The sequence below is a fragment of the Convolutriloba macropyga genome, chromosome 15 (assembly GCF_964194025.1).
Source record: "Convolutriloba macropyga chromosome 15, txConMacr16.3, whole genome shotgun sequence".
In the NCBI taxonomy this organism is placed as follows: domain Eukaryota; kingdom Metazoa; phylum Xenacoelomorpha; order Acoela; family Convolutidae; genus Convolutriloba; species Convolutriloba macropyga.
The window spans coordinates 34,941,404-34,964,344 of NC_134482.1; the positions used below are offsets into that span (position 1 = coordinate 34,941,404).

The 22,941-nt window shown below is 37.2% G+C and overlaps 2 protein-coding genes across 3 annotated transcripts in view; one reads left to right on the forward strand and one right to left on the reverse strand.

The window, feature by feature from the left end:
* LOC142354753 (uncharacterized) overlaps positions 1–22,941 on the reverse strand; it is a 255,263-nt gene that overhangs the window by 127,321 nt on the left and 105,001 nt on the right. The window lies entirely within an intron of this gene.
* On the forward strand, positions 10,892–14,674 carry LOC142354706 (uncharacterized). 2 transcript variants are annotated; one of them, XM_075407076.1, is made up of 5 exons: positions 10,892–11,228; positions 11,454–12,487; positions 12,760–13,370; positions 13,783–13,992; positions 14,396–14,674. In XM_075407076.1, exons 1-3 carry the CDS (start codon positions 10,977–10,979, stop codon positions 13,253–13,255), a joined length of 1,782 nt encoding a protein of 593 aa, XP_075263191.1. In that variant the 5' UTR covers positions 10,892–10,976; the 3' UTR covers positions 13,256–13,370; positions 13,783–13,992; positions 14,396–14,674. The 2 variants fall into 2 exon arrangements, with proteins under 2 accessions (XP_075263191.1, XP_075263192.1); XM_075407077.1 differs by having other exon boundaries at positions 13,783–13,987.

Sequence of the window (22,941 nt, forward strand, 5' to 3'; positions counted from 1 at the left end):
ATACTGAGTTAACCGTTGCAGCGGCAGTGCTAGTAGGCCATTGTTCATTAAGTTGGGTATATTTTTACTTATATTCTATCTCAAATTTGATGCCCTGAAATCGCTTTCAAAATCTTGGGTCTTTTCAATTAACCACCTCAGCCCTCAGCTCGTTGGTCAGATAACATATAGCCCCCATCGTGGAAAACTTACCATCATGGTGGGAATTCTATAATGAGAAAGACCCAAAATAATTACTGAGCCACTATGTAGATTATCCTAAGTTTTGTTTCGTTTAAGATTTGTTGTTTAAAAAGTGTATGAGAAGCTGCTTTATCGTCGAATACACAAGAGGAGTGCAGCCAAAATTTAAAGATGGTGTCTAGGACAACGCCAAACTCACGGAATATTTTCATAGACGCTGAAGCCAACATCCAAACGCACTTTCTACCGTCGTTCGTTGTCTCTAGGTGTCTCAATCCGCGCGGCGACTGTATTCGACACCAAGCCTTGAGGGCGGACTTCAAATCAAGGAGCCAATGAATTAGGAAACGGATTACGCCACATCACTGACCGTATGCGCTGCTCTTGAATATGAGGATTTAGCAAATGCCCATCTCATCTAAGAACGCATAGCGCACGACTAACGAACGGTACGCCTGAATAGAATTTGATCGCGTAAGAAGGATCTTATGGAAAGCCTTCAAAAGCAATTTCACGTAATAGAAATAGCTTAGGAAAAAGGAGCCTCGAACTAGCTCACACTTTTGCCGTTTAAACGTTAGGCTTTGCCACTAACGAAGTCCAAATTTAGAGAAGGGCTTTGCATTAGATATAACATTGATGCCAAAAATACAGACATTAATTGTCCATGTGGTGAAAAATTGATGCTATCACATGCTCTCCACTGTGTGATGGGTAGATACATACACATGAGACACAACAAGATCCGAGACTCCTTTGCAAAGATCAAGCAAGACGTTTGCTAAGATGTTGAGGCTGAGCCGACTCTTCAGTTGCTTCAAGGCGATTCCTTCAATCACAACAAAACTACTACCACAGATGAAAAAACGAGAGTAGATTTTAAAGGGAATGGCCAATGGGGTCCAAACTCAACCATTGATTCTTCGACGTAAAAATTTTAACTCACTTGCCAAGTTATTTACAAAAATTCCGTAGAAGCGTACAAATATCGTGAGTAGTTGAAGTGCCTGAGGTATGAGCAACGAACAATTGTAATCAGAAAAGTTACTTTGTTCCGCTCGTGTTTTCCCGCAGGACCGTCCGCAACGAGCACTACGAAACAACTAGCCAGCAAAATTGCTGTGAAGAAAAACAAATCATACTAGAACGCAATAACATACGTACGCACGAGAATGTTTTGCTCCTCCGAGCAGCGCTATCGTTTGCCTCAGAGGTTGCCGTGGTTCCAATTGGCCGAATAACATTGATAGTGATTGCAGAGGCATTGTGTAAGAGGGGATAATTTAATCAAAGCAAATTCAGATATATGACATTGAAGTATTAGATTAAATACAAAAATTTTAACTTTTGAATTTTGAAAATTGTTCTGGTACATGTTAATTCAGAGTTTTGTCAAAAAAAATAACAACAGATAGGAATGAAAATAAAAACTTGTTTTCTGCACTAAAAACCAGAGCCGGTACCTTAAAAAATTTTCGTCTTGCAGTGCCAATGTGTTTAATATGGCGTGAAATGTCTTGAGTTATCTAAAGTGTTGGCTTATGAGCAATTCTCACCGTACATTTTTGAATCATGTGTATCTAACACCACTTTTACCAATCCTCCAAAATTTGATTTGTGTGCGATGAGCAAAACACGTTGAAGAGTTTCTGTGTAAAAACTCTTTTAACTGAGTATAGTCACCAGTGTAGAGTTTGTTTTTTGGGAATAATGCTGTGAGTCTCTATTATGCATTCTTTGTGTATGAATTTTGACTTCGTAAACAAAAACAGTATATTCAAATAGCACCCGCAGGGACTAAAAAACAGCTATTGGTTCCAGCCTATATTTTTTGAGGGGAAGGAAGCTGCTTGTCCCTCCAACCAAATCTTTCTCAGAGATCTTTGCAAAAAGTTCTTCGATGTAAACAACGGACCCAGAGCCGGTGCCTTAAAAAAATATTTTGGTCTGGTTTTAAAATGCTCCGTGTGAATTGAGGAACTGTGAATGACAAACTTTTGAAAAGATTTTTTGTTTGCAGTTTTTTTATTTTTCCATACCGTATTGACCGTTGGAGCGGCACAGTTAGAAGGCCAGTGTTCATTAAAATGTTTATATTTTTACTTACTTTCTCTCTCGACTTTTAAGCCCTCGGCTTTGAGCATTCACCTATCACTTGAACCCCACCTCTAATGCTAACATCACTAAGACCCAACAGCCTACAATCTCTGCCAGCTGTTCGCCTGTCGTCTGAGACCAGTTTGCCCAACGTTAGTCCAATCTGTTCAACATTTTTGATTTAGAATGATTCTTGTTTTCCATTATTAACCGGCGAAGCAAAAGTGCACTGGCTGCTAAATGAGGACAATTTGTTTTTTTTTGGCTTTTTTTAAAAATTGAACTTTTGATAGTTGACTCCAAATCATCTAACAAAAATTGAATTTTGGACAACTTTTTTGAGAGATTCGAGTAATCGAATGGCTTGGGAAAGCAATAGAGAGTAATGTTGGCAAAATAATTTCTCGATCATTGTTTTTACTGGAGTCACATTTTTACAGATGTCAAATTTTTCAGATTCCTTCTAATATGAATTTTCCATAATTGAGGATTTCTTTTTAAACGCCCTGTCTCTAGAACAGTGTACACTGGAGGAAAGAATTTAGCCATTAACTCAATTTTCTCTTCTTCCAAGATGGCTATCTGTTTGAATAGGCACAACTTCTTAGATAAAGTGGACTTTCATAATTCTGTGATAAATTTGAATAAATGAGCTGGAGACCCCACTATTGTTAAAGATTCCTCATTACCAACTTTTGATCACTCGATCGCACAAACTACGAGCTCTAGTAAAAATAATGTGCATACTACGACTCTGTATATTTTCATCTTGCAGTGCCAATGTGTTTAATATGGTGTGAAATGTCTTGACTTATCTAAGGTGTTGGCTTATGAGCAGTTCTCACCGTACCATTTTGAATCATGTGTATCTAACACCACTTTTGCTAATCCTCCAAAACTTGATTCGCGTGCGAAGAACAAAATATGTTGAAATTTTTCTGTGTAAAATTTCCTTTAATTGAGTATAGTCACCACTGGAGAGTTTGCTTTTTTGGGAATAATGCTTTGAATCTCTATGATGCAATCGTTGTTTAAAATTTCGAGTTTGTGAACAAGAACGGTAGAATCAATTAGCACCCGTAGGGGACTAAATAGCAGCTATTTGTTCCAGGCTATAATTTTGAGGTGGAACACGCTGCTGGTTCCTCCACCCAATTCTTAATCAGAGGTTTCTGGAAAGTAAACAACTAACCCAGAGCCGGCACCATAAAAACTCTTTGTCGCCCAGGTTTAAAATGCTCCGTGTGAATAGAGGAACTGTGAATGAAAAAACTTTTGAAGAGATTCTTCAACTGCAGTTTTTTGTATTTCCATACTGAGTTAACCGTTGCAGCGGCACGGTTAGTAGGCCAGTGTTCATTAAGTTGGGTATAATTTTACTTGCATTCTATCTCAACTTTGATGCCTTGAAATCGCTTTCAAAATCTTGGTCATTCCCATTAACCACCTCAGCCATCAGCTTGGTGGTCAGATAACATATAGCCTGCATCGTGGTAAACTTACCATCATGGTGGAATTCTATAAGGAGAAAGAACCAAAATAATTACTGAGCCACTATATAGATTATCCTACGTTTTGTTTCGATTATGATTTGTTGTTCAAAGGGTATGAAAAGCTGCTTTATCGTTAAATACACAAGATGAGTGCAGCCAAAATTTAAAGATTGTGTCTAGGACAACACCAAACTCACGGAATATTTTTAGAGACGCAGAAGCCAACATCCAAACGCACTTCCTACAGTCGTTTGTTGTCTCTAGGTGTCTCAATCCGCACGGCGACTGTATTCGCTACCAAGCCTGGAGGGCAGACTTCAAAACAAGGAGCCAATGAATTAGGAAACGGATTACGCCATTTCACTGACCGTATGCGCTGCTCTTGAATATGAGGATTTAGCAAATGCTCATCTCCTCCAGGAACGCATAACGCACGACTAACGAACGGTACGCCTGAATAGAATTTGACCGCGTTAGCAGGATCTTATGGAAAGCCTTCAAAAGCAATTTCACGTAATAGAAATGACTTAGGAAAAAGGAGCCTCGAACTAGCTCACACTTCTGCCGTTTAAACGTTAGGCTTTCCCACTAACGAAGTCCAAATTTAGAGACATTGTGTAAGAGGGGATAATATAATCAAAGCAAATTCAGATATATGACATTGAAGTATTAGTTCAAATACAAAAATTTTAACTTTGAAATTCGAAAATTGTTCTGGTACATGTTAATTCAGAGTTTTGTCAAGAAAAAAAAACAACAACAGATAGGAATGAAAGTGAAAACTTGTTTTCTGCACTAAAAAACAATACATCCGAGATTTTCAAAAACTCCGGAATAAAGTTTGAATTAATTTTGTTAAATTAAGATTAAATAAATGTGGTTATGATTGTAAAAACCTTCAAAAAATCGTTGTTATTTTAACCCAATTTTCAGAATTATAATCAAAGACCAATTTATAAACTTTGCGATTAAATTAATTTGAGTTTCAAGCTTTACAATTAACGCAATGTTCGAAATCGTTCGTTTTTTAACACAATTTAATTTCAATTGACAATTCCTTCTTCTCTGCATTTTTATCCATCATCAATTGGTTCTTTAACGGGCCTGAAAAGACGAGAGAAAACAGAAAATGAAAATTTTCTGAAGTGTTACAGGAACGATGGTTCATATTTTAGCAGCCAGCTCCCACAGTAAAGAGTGTTCAATACAGTGGAAAAAAGAAACTCCTGACAAAATAACAACAGTATCATGACTTTCTTTCAATCCCAATACAAAAAACCGGTTGAAAAACGCACAGGATCTTCTGGTCAGGGGCCGGTTGAGCACAAGGACTGACAAAGTTATGTGGCATGATCTAATCAACAACAGCACCTCAAACCTCAAATCGAATAACTACGGACGAAGTAGTTAACAAGGACTTACAAATTAGTTGACCACGAATAACAAAAATTTTGAAGCGCTGGTATACTGCCAGCGCACTTGAACTGCTGATATTTTAATAGAGTTGTTGAGCACTGGGATTCTGGTTCCGAGGGTGACAAAGCGCCTCATATTGAAGTGGAAGGGGAAAAACAGCTGGGAGACTAAAGTGTGCTCCACAAAGAACCAACACGTGATATCAAGTCGCTGGACATTGTTCTGCATCATAAAGAAAACCTGAAAGCTCTGCTCAAAAAAAACAAAAGGGAAGAACCCCGGAAAATAACCGAGGAAGGCGAGAGCAAACGTAAGACTGATAGACAAAGCAAAAAATGACAGTTTAGTTCCTCTACAAAAGGGCTTCATTGCCCTCTGTCCTTGAGCAAGCTTCTGTGATGTGCGAAATTCTACCACAACCATAGCTCATATAAATTTTCAGGCATAACAACTGCTTAAAACAATTCCTAAACTATGTCAGATCTTCAAATAAACTGATAAACTGTAAATATCGAATAGATTTTTTGCAAAACTCATAATTTTGATATCATTCCGAATTTTTTGAAGTTTTTTCAGAACGGGCAGTGCACATCTTTTAGCTTAAATTTTTAAGGAAAGAAATAATTTTTGCAGAACAAGGCTGTAGATTGATCGAGGAAAAACTTGGAGAGGATAGGGACATTCTCAGGGAAGAGTTGAAGAAGGAATTTTTACATCCAGTTGTTTACAGCATTAGAAAAGAAACGAGATATCATTCCAAAATGATTAGTAAGAGACTTAATGACAAATTAGCAAAGCTGCCTGAGCTACACTTTAGGCCATTGCTAAATGGATCTCAAAATAATGTTGCTATATTGGACCACGTTGAACTGCCGAAATTTGCCCTGGAAGTCTTATCATTAGGTCCAAAGCATCCAGTTGGAGACAAATTCAAAGAAGTGAAATTCTTTGACGACGTAGACCAATTAGTTCGGGAGTTAAGGGAGAACAACAGTGACGGTGAAAATTTATGTGAAATAGAATTGTCTGCCAAATGGTACGCCAGGTACGTGAGACAGCAATGGATAGATGGATTGAAAAAATTAATGATTTTTTGAAAGATCCGAAAATACTAGCTGTACCATTTGATAAGGGTTGTGGTTTTTTGTTATGATCCAGACAATATCGTTGGATAAACTAGTTGAAAACCTTAGTGCCGGTCAGTTTGGGGCTCGTAAAAGAGAAAGTGATGATCTAACAATAAAAATGGGGAAACTGATAAATAGCAGTTTGCATCAATTAATGAAACAGCGAAAGACGAGTGGAAAGATTTATCGCAGGCTCGACAAAACTGGATCGCAACCGGCCGTACGTTGTGGACTTTCAAAAGCACATAAAAACGGTACCCCGCTTTGGCCCAATCTGTCATTACCCGGTAGCATTTACGAGAAATTCTGTCTCTGGTTTTCGAGAAGCTACCAGGTGCAAATACTGAGACTAACTCGAAAAATGCCAGAGCCGCATCAGACGCTTCCAAGTTGGATTAAGGTGAGCCTGTAGTATCTCCCGATGTTAAAAGTTTGCATACCAATTTACCAGTCAAGGGGGCAACTGACATTTTGTCCAGAGAATTGTACTCAAGCGACGAGGCTCTTGAGATTCCGAAAACAGCCATGCAGAGGTTTTTGAGACTAGCCGTAACGATTGTTCACTTTAATTGTAATAAATTGTGGTACACTCAATGGGATGGTTTAGCAATGGGTGCTTCGCTGGTAAAAATTTTGGCAAATTTTTGGATGAAATCTTTTGGAAGATCCTTCCAGAGACCAAATGAGGGACAGCAAAACTCCTGACATGAAAACAATGTGCATTGACTGCTACCGACGCGTTACTTTTCGAGGAAAAAGAGTCATGCAAAAACTGGTTTCACGCAAAATTCCAGGGTATCAATGACACGGTGTAGGAGAACATACAGGAAATTGTATGGATCTATTCCTATTGTGCAGAAAAATGTACCACAGAGGACACAGAGCTATTGCAATAATTCAAGAAGTATTTGGATGACATAGTTTGCAATGTCAAAGAGAACCCTCTAGATTATCTAGAGTTTGCAATTTTGCTTCAAAAAAGTTTACAATTCACTCTTGAGACACCCAACGGTAGTGGAGACCTAGCATTCCTAGATTTAACCAAAAACGTAAACGAAGATACAAAAAATAACTGTCATTGGTGTCAAAAATTTACCGATAACGGCATAATCCTAAATTTACATAGCTGTGAACCGTTACAACGTAAGAAAAAAATTTTTCAAGGGACTTTGCATAGTATTTTCAATTCAACCAGCGACTGGCAATCCTTTGATGTAGTTCTTAGGCAAAATCAAGAGATCTGGACTGAAAATCAGTATCCAGCTGGGTGGTAATCCAGTATCGTTAATCAGGCCTTGGGTAAAACAGTCACGAAGTAACAGATTACGACAGAAACCCCCCACCAAAAAAAACTTCTCGGTACAATTAAATTTTTAACAAATTTGAGCTTAAACCGAGCTTTTTATTCTTTACAGAGGAAACATCATTCAAATGTTTGCAAGTAGACTGAAACATCGAGAAAACTAAGAACTTACTTGCCCTCCCTGAAAACATCTTTTGATAAGAATCTGAAGTCCTATGAGGTTTATAAAGTTACAGGTAATGAATGCTGTTCAATCTATGTTGGCCAAACAAGCCAACATGTTACCATTAGAAATTTGGAGCATTAGAAGAAGGATTCCTATGTGGGACAGCACCTCGTTTAATATTGTGGTACAGCGCAAAATTTTGAAAGGGAGGTTATAGTTGGATGTCGCGGGGTTAAAACACTAACAACAATAGAAGCAATCTTCATCAAAAAGCTGAATGCGTAATAAAATATGCGCGACGAGCACTGGAGGCGGGAATTGATATTGAAGTATTAGTTCAAATACACAAAACTTTGACATTTTCAATTCAAAAATTATTCTGGTACATGTTAATTCAAAAATTTGTCAACCTTAACAAGTGAAGAATAACCACATAAGAATAAACGGAAAACTCTTTTTCAGGAAAAGAAAACAATGCACCCGGGATTTTCAAAAACTCCGGATTAAAGATTGATTTAATTTTAGTGTAATAAGTGTAGATCAAATGTTGTAAATGTAATTTTAACAGTAATTAATTTCACAAATTTGTTTTTATTTTATTTCATTACTTAGAATTTGAGTCAAACACAAGTTTTTATGTAAAGGAAACCAATTTGTCAAGTTAAAATTACGTCCAATATTTAAAATAAACGTTTTCGATCTTTACGTTCATCGTCAGGTTAAAACTGTTTTACAAATTGTTAAAAGATAAAATGAATGTGTATTTACATTTGTCTGAGACGACAATTAAAACAATTCTAGGAACTCTTCTACAAAGTCCATCGAAAATTTTTCCCTTTATACAATATTTAGCCTATTTACAACTCATATTTACATCTGTCATCAATTTATTTAAAAACATTCCTATTCCTGTTATTTCGATTTTGGCCATGTTCTTGTATTTTTAGGGTTATTCTGAATTTGCCCTAACCATAAGTATCTCTCTTGTGGAGGTTTTGCAAATTTCGTTTTGTCATGCACAAAATGTTTTTTGCCCTATACATTCTCATCCAGTCAAAATTATGATTTGAACTAATATTTTAGCGTGAGTTACCTCCCCCTATATTCATCGCGTGTGTTTAGTGCCGGCTTCAGCTTGCTGATATATATAGCTTCGATAATCATTAATTTTTCTACTGTACGACATGCGTCCAGAATTTTCCATTCAATGTCATTCGTTGCGCCACGACATTCAACCAGATGTTGACCCACCTGTGAATCCTTCTTTTGATGTTCTGTTATCCTTGTGGTAACATGCCGGCCTGTTTGTCCAACATAGATGGATCCGCATCCATTACATTTAATCTCATATACCACGTGGGATTTCAGGTCTCTGTCGAAAAATGATTTCAGGGTGGGGAGGCACGATCTTAATTTCCGCGTTGTAAAAACTACTTGCAATTCGCAAAGTTTCTTCAGTTTGCTTGCAAAGTTTTGAGTAAGGTTGCCTCTGTATTGTGGAAAAATAGTTGGCTTATCAATAGATTTAGTCTTACTTTTTTGATGCTCTTTTGGTGTTGTTCTTAATTGGTCTTTACCGCCACTTATTATCTTTTCTAGAGTCTGATTCACTATTTTTGAAGACCATTCCTCTGGATATTGATTTTTGGTCCAGCAAGTTTTCTTTTCAAGAGCCTGATCGAAGGCCAACCAATTAGAGGTTGCATTAAAAACCCTGTGAACCGCCCCTTGAATCGCATTTTTCTTATGCTGAAGCGGTGCTCAGCTGCGAAAATTCAGTATTATTCCAGTGTCAGTTGGTTTTTGATACCAATGACAGGTGATATTATTTTTGCTGCTCACATTTACGTTAATGTCAAGAAAAGCCAAATCCCCATCCATGTTCACTTTTTCTAAGGTAAATTGCAGGTTGATGTGTAAAGAGTTTGCAAATTTTAAATACTCGTCCGGGTCACCACGGACCGTGCAGATAATATCATCCACATACCTTTTCAACAATTTCATCTTATCATGCCCCACTGTCTGTTGTGAAGGAGAATCCGGGAACTGATGTTACTTTCCCTAAAAACTGTTTTTTGCTTGAATACGGGAGACTATTTACAGCGTGGTGAAGCGAACTTGCAGCCAAAATATGCACCATCTCGGTAAATCTATAAAATTAATTTAATGCTGTGAATAAATTTATTTGAATGTTAAATCTGACGATGAACGCAATGTTCGAAAACGTTCGTTTTCAAATCAATTTGCAATTGATAATTTCTTCTTGGCAGCTTATGTGACGCAGCTCTATAAGAGTTATAGTGCCGTGTTTCTGTTTGACGATGCTATGAGCATGTCTTTTAGTGGTAAATTTACATACGATGCTGTGATTTTTCAGAGTGGGGGCTCACTGTTCCGTCCATTGGGTGGATCACACCCCCGTTTAATTAACTCGTATGCCCCGGCCATATGACGAGCGGCGCTCTTCTTGACTGGAGTCTAACTCCTATTGACAATCCAAACAGCATCTGACATAAAAACAAGTAGCAGCAAAGCTCGTTGAGCCTACCACCTCACTCGTCTCAATTGTTGTTCATGTTGTTGTTGTTGTAAAGTATTTGCAGCAAAGCTGAAGGGCGTTTATCTCATACATTCAGTTCAAATTGGACACGCTATATATAGGACGTTACTACATAACAAATTAGCACGTGCGCCTGGAGTTCATAAAAGATATTTTTTCATTAAGCAGGGTGGCCGAAACAGAATAGAACCAGAAATTTTCATGATGCGAATGGAGGTTCTTATTTCTTATGATGTTTTGAATTTGACCCCCTCAGTCAGCCCCTCCCCCCCCCCCCCCCCTCGATCAGCCCCCTCCTCTCAGTCCCCCACTAGCCCCATCCACCCTGTACCTGACGATTTGGACCCCTCTCTGCTACACTCCCATCATTAACCCATCCCTTCACCCCCCCCCCCCCACTTCTAAAGCTAAGATCCCTAAGCCCCAACTGGCTACTATCGAAGTCAACCGCTCTCTGGTCGTCTGAAAGCAATTCGACCGGAGTTTGTTGGTTATGTTAAAAATTTCGAAGCAGGGTAACTTGTTTTCCGGTATTAACCGGCAAAGCAAAAGTATATATATAATTTTACAACTTTCCATACCTGAAATTTGTCCAAACATTCTTTAGCTTAAATCTTTTAAGAGTTCTCACATGATTTTGATGGAAGGTCACGCTCATAATGTACATCCATGTGAAGACAAAGCCGCAGCCCATTTTCGAGAAAACGAGTTTGAACATAATGACGTCCTCTGCACCTTTGATGAACTGCATGCTGAATCAAGCAAAGGCCCGGATCTAAAAGGCACTGATGGATTCAGTTCACGAGTGCGTTATTTGGCAAAACGAGAAAATAGATTACATCATAAACTGACCAAACTTCGCTTGTGTCAGCTATCTAAGCAGGTGAGTATTCCTGGTTTTTTTTTCATGATGATGATGATGATTTTTATTGTTTAATATTCCTTTAATCGTTTCATTCAATACCTTTCCCGCTTATGTCGGCTCCCCTCATTGTGTTTCTTGTTGAAAATTGGGGGGTCGCTAGACTCAAGACATATTTTATTGGAATTTTGATGGAATATAGATAAGCAGTTATTGATAAGCAATTCAATATTAAGTATGTTTTAGGCATCAAGTTTTGTTCTGAATTCAAATTCTCAACACACTTCTGTATCAAACTGCAAGCATCTTTATGAGAAATCAAAATCAATTGTACCGGAATACGATTCCGAAGCTACCGACTCTTCCAGCGATGAAAGTGAAAGTGACAGCGATGAATCACTGCATCCTTTCAACTGTCAGCTTTCGACTACCGACGTTTCCAAAAGCCTTGGAGAGTCATTGCGGGCCAATTACAACAGCACATCAAACATTTCTGGGGTAAAAAGTCGTAGAAAAGTTTTCGAAGATTGTGTAACTAAAACATCATCGGTGAGTTTTAAGTGGCAGTGGTTGCAGTTCCAAATTCAAAGTCTCGAGTTTAAAATTCTGCAAACAAATGATATTTTGAGAAGAATTCGAACTCAAGAACCGCGAGCAACGTTTGACGAAGTTCCATTTGTCCTTTCCCAAGATGGAACTACTGAAGAAACAGAAAGTGCTGCACGTGTTCGCGGGGCAAAACTTGTTAGTCGCAAGAAATTGGGTTCTACATTAAGCATCATAGCTCAGTCGCAGGGATCTCTTTCGTCAACTGGCAGCCATTGTTCCTGTCCGCCCAATTCCTGTTGCATCATTTGTGGCGGGCCAGGTGTCATGTACGTTCGAAATCCAGACCGAAGCTCCGACTGCTGCACAGAACGGATCAATTCTCTGTTCTCAAAACATCACAGGGTTTTGTCAAATGACAGTATTCCTCTATCAGCCCAATATGGTCGCCTGATCAAAGAGAAAAAGTGCAATAGTGGGTGGACGGTGCCTAAGGCAAACGAAAACAGCAATGGTTTGCTTGGAATCAAAAAGCCGATCGGGAAAGATAAGAGCAGCAATCAGCTGCAAATACTTCTGCAATCGAAAAAGAAATCTCGACAAGCAAAGAAGGAGGCACAAAAACGGTCAGACGTTGAGATGAAGGCAGCTGAAACTGACGTTGCTAGGAAGAAGACGTTGAAGAAAGCTCCTCTAATAAACGGGACGAAGCAAATCAAGTCAGCAACAAGCAGGTAACCGTGACTTTGTAATTTTTAGAAAACCGTAGCTTTACAGCATTGAAAAATGTTTCAGCTAAAAATCCAAACTTGTCTCTCCTTTAAAATCGTCAAAAGATTTTAAAATGCGCCCTTTAGATAATTTGATAATTTAGGTATACTGAATCAAAATGGTACCAGTATAGAAAGAGCAGTCTGATCTGCTAAGTTAGAGTTTATATGATGCTTATGTAAAAATTATTGGTATCGTTTTCGATATCTGATCTCATATTTACCTCATGTTTTAGTCGAGCATCAAGTCCTGCTTCTTCGGCTTCATCCTCTAAAGACAGTGCCAAGAAACAGAAATTAGAGAAGGATAAACCATACATGCCAGATCTCAGCGAATCTTCCAGCTCCGATTCAGAAGGTGAACCGAAAACCTGGAATCCGTCACCGGCAAAGATCCAGCGAATTCAACAACAAAGAAAGGAAGGCAAAAAGATATCTCTTAATGCCCCCGAGAGCCACCGAGATCTCTCGAAAGAACCAGCGAAGAGTTCAATGTCAAGTAGTGAAACCAGTTTTAGCGGTAATTCGGCGTCACATGTTAATGTCAGCTCGTCATCCGCAAGCATGCCAAGCTTTGCGAGCAACTCGGCGAAAAAATTGTCCACTCAAGTTTCAACCAGTGATGCCTCCGATTCCAGAGAAGATATTGTTATTCCGCTGTCAAATTCACTGCCGCTTTTCGAGCCAGTTGTTTACAAGACGATTGAGACTCCGCAATGGAGAACCAAATGACTGGAACCTTTACCAGTGAAGAATGTTGGATCAGCTCAAATTGAGGACATGTCGGGCGATCATTACGCCCCGATGCACTGCAGATACGAACACGAAGAGAGAATAAAAATAGCAGGTTCGATTTTTGCTTGTTGGATTTTGCCAACTTCTTTTTGCGAATCAAATGTTTTGGCTAATTTTGGAGCCGCTCCGTGTCTTGTCAGGAATCAAAATCATCTGTCAATAATAGTGACAAAATCATCTGTCAATAATGGTATATAAGAATTACGATAGCTGTGCACATTTCGTTCTAGGCTATGCAAACCTTTATCAGTATTAAAAAATTGAATTCCAAATCGGTTTGCTCAAAATTCAGAGCACAAAGGTGTCTGGTACTTGCGACAAAGTAGAGAGTCACTATATTATTTTTTACCTGAAAAAATTTTCTTGTCAAATGGCACAGTAACTAGCTCCATTTTTCAATTGTTGTTAAGTGGTTAATAAAGTTACTTTTCGAAACATCCTGTGCTAGCTTTTTAATTTTTCAGGATTGCATCAGAACAAATCTTCGGAGTTGCATCCCTCATTCAAAATTACAGATCTGCGTAAAGATGTGATTGAACTCCGTCCCTACGAGAAACGAGATTTTCCATTAACACAACGACAGTTGTTGGACGTGAACAAGACTTTAGTCACGCGCAATCAGGACTTCTTTGAAGTGTTATGATAAAAGTGGAAGAAATTGTAGTCTTGGTAAGGTTAGATATAATTTTTACATATTAACCCGCAGAACCCCCCGCCCCATGTGCTTGCTCTGTTGATGATGTAAGTAAGCCTGACCCTCAGATGATAATGATTTTTTAATGTTCTATGTAATGGAAATAACCGGATTTGCAAGGTATTGGGGGGGGGGGGGGGTTGGACTAATGCGTGCGGCAATACCGAGGAAGATTAACTAGCCGTTGTAAACCGTTGTTTTTTATGCAAACGAGTGCTTAATTGCAAGAAAAGTAGTATACAGAATACCTATCATTTGTGTATCGAGTGTCAAGAATGAGTACTTTAAATTAATGGTGAGTACAAATGGAAAGCATTGATTGTAATGCTAATTCAAAGGAAACAAAAACAATCATATGCTTCAATAAATATCTAATATTTTAGGATGGTGTGGCGATCGTCGATGAAGATAGACAGTTATGCAATACATGCTATTGGTTTCTCAGATGAAAGGAATTGTTTCGTACATTGATGGACAATTTGAATGTTAACTGCACGGTTATGAGTACTTCATCGAAAAAATTAAAATTTTCGGATGTGAAATTTTAATTCAAATTTGATCACTTTTCTGGCCATGTCCCCTTTCCAACATAAAGTCTAACTTAAAAAAGTTTCTGGCTGGGCACTTTCAACCTAATTTTATCAAAGTAGCAATGGTCAGCTGACTTTAAAAGTAGGTTATTAATAGTCGCCGTCAGCCTCTTAAACGGTTATTATTTAGGCGCTCTCCTTTTTAATAGCCTCACGGTGATAGCTGGGGCTATTATTGGCCTTCTCCTGGTTTTTAATTGCTCTTGAACGAAGTTCATAGCAATTATTGTAAACGTGTGTATCTTTTTTTTTCTGCAGATTTTTCGCTTGACAATTGTTCCGTTTTCTTCTAGAACATTCTTTGACTTCTCAAGTGACTTTTTCACGCTTTCGTTCTTCATTTTTGAGTGATAGCTATTGCTCCGAAGTGAAGCGTGTTGCTAATTTAAAATCGGTTGTAGAATAGCATAGGTAAGTGATTTGTAGCGCAGTGGTTAGTGCGTGTGGCTGTGGATCGGGAGGTCAGTGGTTCGATCCCCGGCGGAGGTCAGCGGAGGTCAGTGGTTCGATCCCATAAAGAAAAATTGATTTAGGCTACCGCCCCTGAATTGCCTCGCCTGTCGTTCAAGAGCAATTCTTTCGACATTTGTCGGTTTGTTTTTATTTCGTCGTCGAGATTTTTGTTACGACTATATGACGTCACTACCACTTCGAATCTGCTTTTTGTTCATTCGTTCATGCAATTTCAACTGAAGTGCGTGCGTGCGTGACGTCATTTTTTGCTCTGAGTGGAGCGAGTTTTTTGTTCATTCGCGTGATTAAATTTCTGGTCACACGACTTACTCTCAAAAATGACTTCCTCACTTTGAAATTGACTTTTTTACTTTAATTCAAAGAGATAAGGACAAGTGGGTGTGTGTCATTTAAGTTTTTTGGGTTTTTTGGTCTGTCTTACTGTTTTTCTCAGGCAGTAGATCTACGAAGCTTTTGCGGCTATTTTCTGACAATCTGCCAGCTATTTTTAAAAATTCGCTTTACCTTTTGATCACGTTTTGTGTTTTGCATAATTCCCGATTTTCACGTTTGACTCCTGACTTACTTCACTCACTATTTCAACTGAATAGATTTTAAATTCTTTCGTTCATTGAATTACGCAATATACTTAATCCCGTCAGAGTAAAAAAAGCGAAATCAAAAGAGACGGGATAAACCGATAAAGCCCGGTCATTAATTCATTTAGATTTAGGTTATCAAAGTTTATTAGTGTCTGCTAGCTGATATCGGTATTAAGCTTTCTTAGCTTTCAGTTTAGAAGCTGAATTAATTATAGTTTTAAAATCCAACTGAAACGCGCGCCAAATAGGAAAACTTGCTCACACTGAAAAAAAACAGAAAAGATTTAGTCAGTTTATCTCTTAGGCGATCTCATTTTATTTTATTCGCTTTACCTTTTGATCACGTTTAATTGCTCTTGAACGAAGTTCCTAGCAATATTTGTAAACGTGTGTTTCTTTTTTTCATGCAAAATTTTTGATTGACAGTTTCGTCTTTTCGAGTGACTTTTACGCTTTTGACTTTTTGCGTTTCGCGTGATCTAAAATTCTCTCCCAATCACAATTTCAAGCAGCTGAACTCAATTGGTGGCAATTCAATACTAAAAGTCAAATGAAAACTGCGCCGAAACTGGTGCCATTTTTCACTTTAAATCTTATTAGTTTTATATATTAACCTCTAATGTGGTTATTTGAAGCCCACTATTCAACTTTATAGTCCCATTTAGACTTCCCTCCCCCCGACTGAAGCAGGCTGCAATTGATTAGAGCTCCCAATAGTCGTTCGAGAGCAATTCTTGCGACGTTTAGTCGGTTATGTTTTTTGTTTTACCTAAGTGTCGATTTTTCATATTTGAGTTCTGTCTTACTTCACTCTGTTTCAACTGAATGGATTTTAAATTCTTTCGTGCATTGAATTACGCAATATACTTTATCCCCTCAGAGTAAAAAGAGTGAAATCAAAAGAGACGGGATAAACCGATAAAGCCCGGTCATTAATTCATTGAGATTTAGGTTATCAAAGTTTATTAGTGTCTGCTAGCTGATATCGGTATTAAGTTTATTAGCTTTCAGTTTAGAAGCTGAATTAAGTATAGTTTTAGAATCCAACTGAAACTGCTCGCCAAATTGGAACACTTGCTCACACTGATAAAAAACAGAAAAGATTTAGTCAGTTTATCTCTTAGGCGATCTCATTTTATTTTATTCGCTTTACCTTTTGATCACGTTTAATTGCTCTTGAACGAAGTTCCTAGCAATATTTGTAAACGTGTGTTTCTTTTTTTCATGCAAAATTTTTGATTGACAGTTTCGTCTTTTCGAGTGACTTTTACGCTTTTGACTTTTTGCATTTCGCGTGATCTAAATTCTCTCCCAATCACAATTTCAAGCAGCTGAACTCAATTGGTGGCAATTCAATACTAAAAGTCAAATGAAAACTGCGCCGAAACTGGTGCCATTTTTCACTTTAAATCTTATTAGTTTTATATATTAACCTCTAATGTGGTTATTTGAAGCCCACTATTCAACTTTATAGTCCCATTTAGACTTCCCTCCCCCCGACTGAAGCAGGCTGCAATTGATTAGAGCTCCCAATAGTCGTTCGAGAGCAATTCTTGCGACGTTTAGTCGGTTATGTTTTTTGTTTTACCTAAGTGTCGATTTTTCATATTTGAGTTCTGTCTTACTTCACTCTGTTTCAACTGAATGGATTTTAAATTCTTTCGTGCATTGAATTACGCAATATACTTTATCCCCTCAGAGTAAAAAGAGTGAAATCAAAAGAGACGGGATAAACCGATAAAGCCCGGTCATTAATTCATTGAGATTTAGGTTATCAAAGTTTATTAGTGTCTGCTAGCTGATATCGGTATTAAGTTTATTAGCTTTCAGTTTAGAAGCTGAATTAAGTATAGTTTTAGAATCCAACTGAAACTGCTCGCCAAATTGGAACACTTGCTCACACTGATAAAAAACAGAAAAGATTTAGTCAGTTTATCTCTTAGGCGATCTCATTTTATTTTATTCGCTTTACCTTTTGATCACGTTTAATTGCTCTTGAACGAAGTTCCTAGCAATATTTGTAAACGTGTGTTTCTTTTTTTCATGCAAAATTTTTGATTGACAGTTTCGTCTTTTCGAGTGACTTTACGCTTTTGACTTTTTGCATTTCGCGTGATCTAAATTCTCTCCCAATCACAATTTCAAGCAGCTGAACTCAATTGGTGGCAATTCAATACTAAAAGTCAAATGAAAACTGCGCCGAAACTGGTGCCATTTTTCACTTTAAATCTTATTAGTTTTATATATTAACCTCTAATGTGGTTATTTGAAGCCCACTATTCAACTTTATAGTCCCATTTAGACTCCCCCCCCGACTGAAGCAGGCTGCAATTGATTAGAGCTCCCAATAGTCGTTCGAGAGCAATTCTTCCGACGTTTAGTCGGTTATATTTTTTGTTTTACCTATGTCTCGATTTTTCATATTTGAGTTCTGTCTTACTTCACTCTGTTTCAACTGAATGGATTTTAAATTCTTTCGTGCATTGAATTACGCAATATACTTTATCCCGTCAGAGTAAAAAGAGCGAAATCAAAAGAGACGGGATAAACCGATAAAGCCCGGTCATTAATTCATTGAGATTTAGGTTATCAAAGTTTATTAGTGTCTGCTAGCTGATATCGGTATTAAGCTTTCTTAGCTTTCAGTTTAGAAGCTGAATTAATTATAGTTTTAAAATCCAACTGAAACGCGCGCCAAATTGGAACACTTGCTCACACTGAAAAAAAAACAGAAAAGATTTAGTCAGTTTATCTCTTAGGCGATCTCATTTTATTTTATTCGCTTTACCTTTTGATCACGTTTAATTGCTCTTGAACGAAGTTCCTAGCAATATTTGTAAACGTGTGTTTCTTTTTTTCATGCAAAATTTTTGATTGACAGTTTCGTCTTTTCGAGTGAATTTTACGCTTTTGACTTCTTGAGTTTCGCGTGATCTAAAATTCTTTCCCAATCACAATTTCAAGCAGCTGAACTCAATTGGTGGCAATTTAGTAGAGCTCCCAATAGTCGTTCGAGAGCAATTCTTCCGACGTTTAGTCGGTTATGTTTTTTGTTTTACCTAAGTCTCAATTTTTTCATATTTGAGTTCTGTCTTACTTCACTCTGTTTCAACTGAATGGATTTTAATTTTTTTACGCATTCAATTACGCAATGTGTGAATACTGTCAAAGTGAAAAGGTCTAAATCAAAGAGACGGAATAAACCAATAAAGCCCGGTCATTAGGTCACAATTAGTTTATCAAAGTTCATTCGAGTGCTTGCTGATATTGGTATTAAGCTTATTAGCTTTCAGTTTAGAAGCTGAATAAAGTATGGTTTTAGAATCCAACTGAAACTGCACGTCAAATTAGAACACTTTTTGACACTGAAAAAACAGAAAAAAAAATGTTTTTCTGTTTAAACCCGATGTGCATCAAGCGCGTCCACAGCTAGTTTTTTCCGGTTTTTTTTAAGCTGATAGTGATTCATAACTACAATAATTTTGTATTAGTTTTTCAAAATCATCATATTGTGTAGGTATACCTAGGTTTGTAAACTCAAAATGGACATAATGAATATCTCATCGCAATTGTTCTATCGGTCTATAATTGTTTGATGTATTTGTTTAGCTCAGAATGTCCCTTTATAGATTAAAGAATTAATTTGAACCGTTTGCGAATTTGTATTATTGGTTTTTTTTTACAATTTTTTTATCTGATCTAAAGCCAGTATTTGACTACCCCATATTTTTGAGCTGAACAAGTTGACACGGCCTTTTCCTGTTTTTATTGGTATCTGTTAAATTAGGCTGTAAAATTGTTCGTACGTTGTGAACTTGGCTTTCGAAAACTTTCTGCCTAGTCTTTACGCATTGAATTACGCAAAGTAGTGATTACGGTCAATGTCAAAAGAGCAAATTGATAAAGCCCGGTGATTAAGTCATAGTACGTTAGGTGATCAAAGTGTTTTCTGTTTCAATCCTGATGTGCGTCAAGCAGGTCAACGGCGGCTAATTTCAGTGGTTTGACGGATAATTAAAACTATCCATCGTTATGTTCAGAATTGAATTTAGCAGAAATTAACAATTAGTTGGTTAAAATGAGCTATGATCAATTGTTCTTGATTACCAAATCTTATGTTCAATTTTTTGTGTGAACACGGAAATCGCCTTGTGCACTATCATGCGAAGTATCACCCAATAAAATCAAAGGTATCATCCCGGAAAATTGTGCTGCAAAAATGTTTTCTTGGAGTCAAGTTTGCTCGATGGTTTTTTGGAAGCTCCATAAGGTTTGAGAAAGTTTAATCTGTATTATGTAAGTTTCATCAATTTTACTGAAAAGAAAAAGTTCATAGAGTTTAAATTGATCTGACAAAATCATCAAGCATGCAGCAAGCATATAATTCGGATGGAGCAAGTGGAGGATGAAATTTTGGGCGTTTATATTTCGTTTTAGTATTTTTTAAACCATGTTTTTGCGGCTTTGAGTTCATTGAATCTTTCCGATGAAGTGCTCGTATGGAACAATTTTGTTTGCGGGCTTCTCAAGTTTTTATTCGTGCTGTGTGTTTTTCTGGTGTACTATAATTTAAATACAATGATGATTAAGGCGTAATCAGATGTTACTAACGACTCAACCTCAAATTGGGAATCTGTTTATTTAGTTAGCTTTATACATAATGCATATTTAGTTTGCTTTTTATACAATGCAATTGATAATGAATACGAAATATCCATTACCTATAGTGTCTGCTTTTGTTGAGTTGGAGGGGAGTAAAAACGAAAACAGATTCCATCATAAACGGCATTGATTAATATTACGCTGATTTTAAGGCAAGAATTAATCAAGCGCTGTTTATTTTAATGCAATGTTTTCTCAAGAATGTAAATTGAATAACTAGTTGATGATTTGATGTACACACAACATTCACGTCACTGTAGTTGTCAATTTGTCAATTCAAAATTTCTTCAATTAGCTGTTTTTAAGAAAGCATCAATGATGTGAGATAATCTGGTGAGAATTATTAATTGTTTGTCGAATTTTTTTCTAATATTTGTCAATGATTCCAAATTAAAATTTGTTCTGTTGAGCACTACATTAGGGGTTATAAGCATGGCGAATACTCTGAAAATGGACAGGTATTGGATTCGAACCAGCATCTCTTAACTCGCGAGCCCAGTCATACCAAATCTCAAGCTCTACTACTCGGACATTTCTGTTAACTCTTTGTTCTTCCGTGTTCCTCTAAGCTTCGTCTGTATTGACAAGTTCACTTGGAACAAATAAGTTTCTATTTAAAACTTTCTTAAGCTTATCTTATGAACTGTTTGTCTCCTCAAGACCATAAATGACCTTCATGTAGAACTTGACCAAGGAAAATACCTTTTAGTAATTGCGCTTGACCTAAGTGCTGCTTTTGACACACTGGATTTTGCTAATTTTGGAAAAATTTTGGAAGAGCGCTTCAAAATGACAGGAAAATGTAAACAGTGGATCATGTCTTACTTAACCGAAAGAAAACAAACTCAAATTCGGAAATCATTTTCTTCAGAGACTGAAGTTTTCTACGGAGTACCTCAGGGCTCCATTCTCGGACCGATGATTTTCTCGATGTGTACAACCCCAATTGGCGATCTGATCAAACAATGCAACGTACGGTAACAAGTGTTTGCCGATGACACAGTTTTGTACACCAAAATCGAAATACAGGACGAAGAGCCACTTATTGAAACGCTGAGGTTACAAGTTAAAGAATTGTTCGGAGCTTTTACAGCTTTGCAACTCAAAATTAATCCGGACAAAACAAATAATATTATTGTCTACTAAAAAGAAACGTCCAAATATCACAACGCTAGAACTGGACGATATTGTTTTGAATATCAGTAGAAATTTGGTTTCACTTGGTATTACTTTTGATCAGCGCTTGAGTTTCGAAAAGAATGTAAACAAAATCATGAGCTCTTGCTACAATGAACTCAGAAAACTCTATAGAATAAAACATTATCTTTCTTTAGAGTGACGAAAAATTGCTGTACAAACTCTAATTATCTCTAGGCTTGACTACTGCAATGCTATATTGTTGGCTTCAAACATCAAAGAAATTTCAAAATTGCAGAGAGTACAGAATGCCGCTCGCAGATTCGTTTTCAACCTGCGAAAATATGAGTCTTGTCGTGAATTCAGATACAACCTGCACTGGCTGCCTGTTGCTCAGCGAATCGACTTCAAAATTTTGACATATGTTCACAAAATTGTGTACAACCTTAATGTGCCACTTTATTTGAAAAGCCTAGTGCTTTTACAGTACAAATATAACCAAACTCGCTCCGAAAACAAATGGAAATTGAAGTCGCCAAAAGTCAAAAACTCTTACGGTTCACGAGCTTTCTCTTTTCTTGGCCCAAAGAAGTGGAATGCTCTGCCCTCACACCTACGTTGTTTAGCTGATCATACATTGTTCAAAAGAGCAAATTGTTGTCAGAAGAGAAAATTGATAAAGCCCGGTGATTAAGTCATAGTACATTAGGTGATCAAAGTGTTTTCTATTTCAATCCTGATGGGCGTCAAGCAGGTCAACGGCGGCTAATTTCAGTGGTTTGACGGATAATTAAAACTATCCATCGTTATGTTCAGAATTGAATTTAGCAGAAATTAACAATTACTTGGTTAAAATGAGCTATGATCAATTGTTCTTGATTACCAAATCTTATGTTCAATTTTTTGTGTGAACACGGAAATCGCCTTGTGCACTATCATGCGAAGTATCATCCCATAAAATCAAAGGTATCATCCCAGAAAATTGTGCTTCAAAAATGTTTTCTTGGAGTCAAGTTTGCTCGATGGTTTTTTGAAAGCTCCATAAGGTGGGAGAAATTTTAATCTGTATTATGTAAGTTTCATCAATTTTACTGAAAAGAAAAAGTTCATAGAGTTTAATTTGATTTGACAAAATCATCAAGCATGCAGCAAGCATATAATTCGGATGGAGCAAGTGGAGGATGAAATTTTGGGCGTTTATATTTCGTTTTAGTATTTTTTTAAACCATGTTTTTGCGGCTTTGAGTTCATTGAATCTTTCCGATGAAGTGCTGGTATGGAACAATTTTGTTTGCGGGCTTCTCAAGTTTTTATTTGTGCTCTGTGTTTTTCTGGTGTACTATAACTTAAATACAATGATGATTAAGGCGTAATCAGATGTTACTAACGACTCAACCTCAAATTGGGAATCTCTTTATTTAGTTAGCCTTTTATACAATGCAATTGATATTGAATACGAAATATCCATTACCTATAGTGTCTGAT

Coding starts and splice junctions, on each gene's coding strand:
- LOC142354706 (XM_075407076.1), top strand. CDS start 10,977: ATGATTTTGATGGAAGGTCACGCTCATAATGTACATCCATGTGAAGAC. Junction 11,229..11,453: donor TGTGTCAGCTATCTAAGCAG/GTGAGTATTCCT, acceptor AGTATGTTTTAG/GCATCAAGTTTTGTTCTGAA. Junction 12,488..12,759: donor ATCAAGTCAGCAACAAGCAG/GTAACCGTGACT, acceptor CTCATGTTTTAG/TCGAGCATCAAGTCCTGCTT.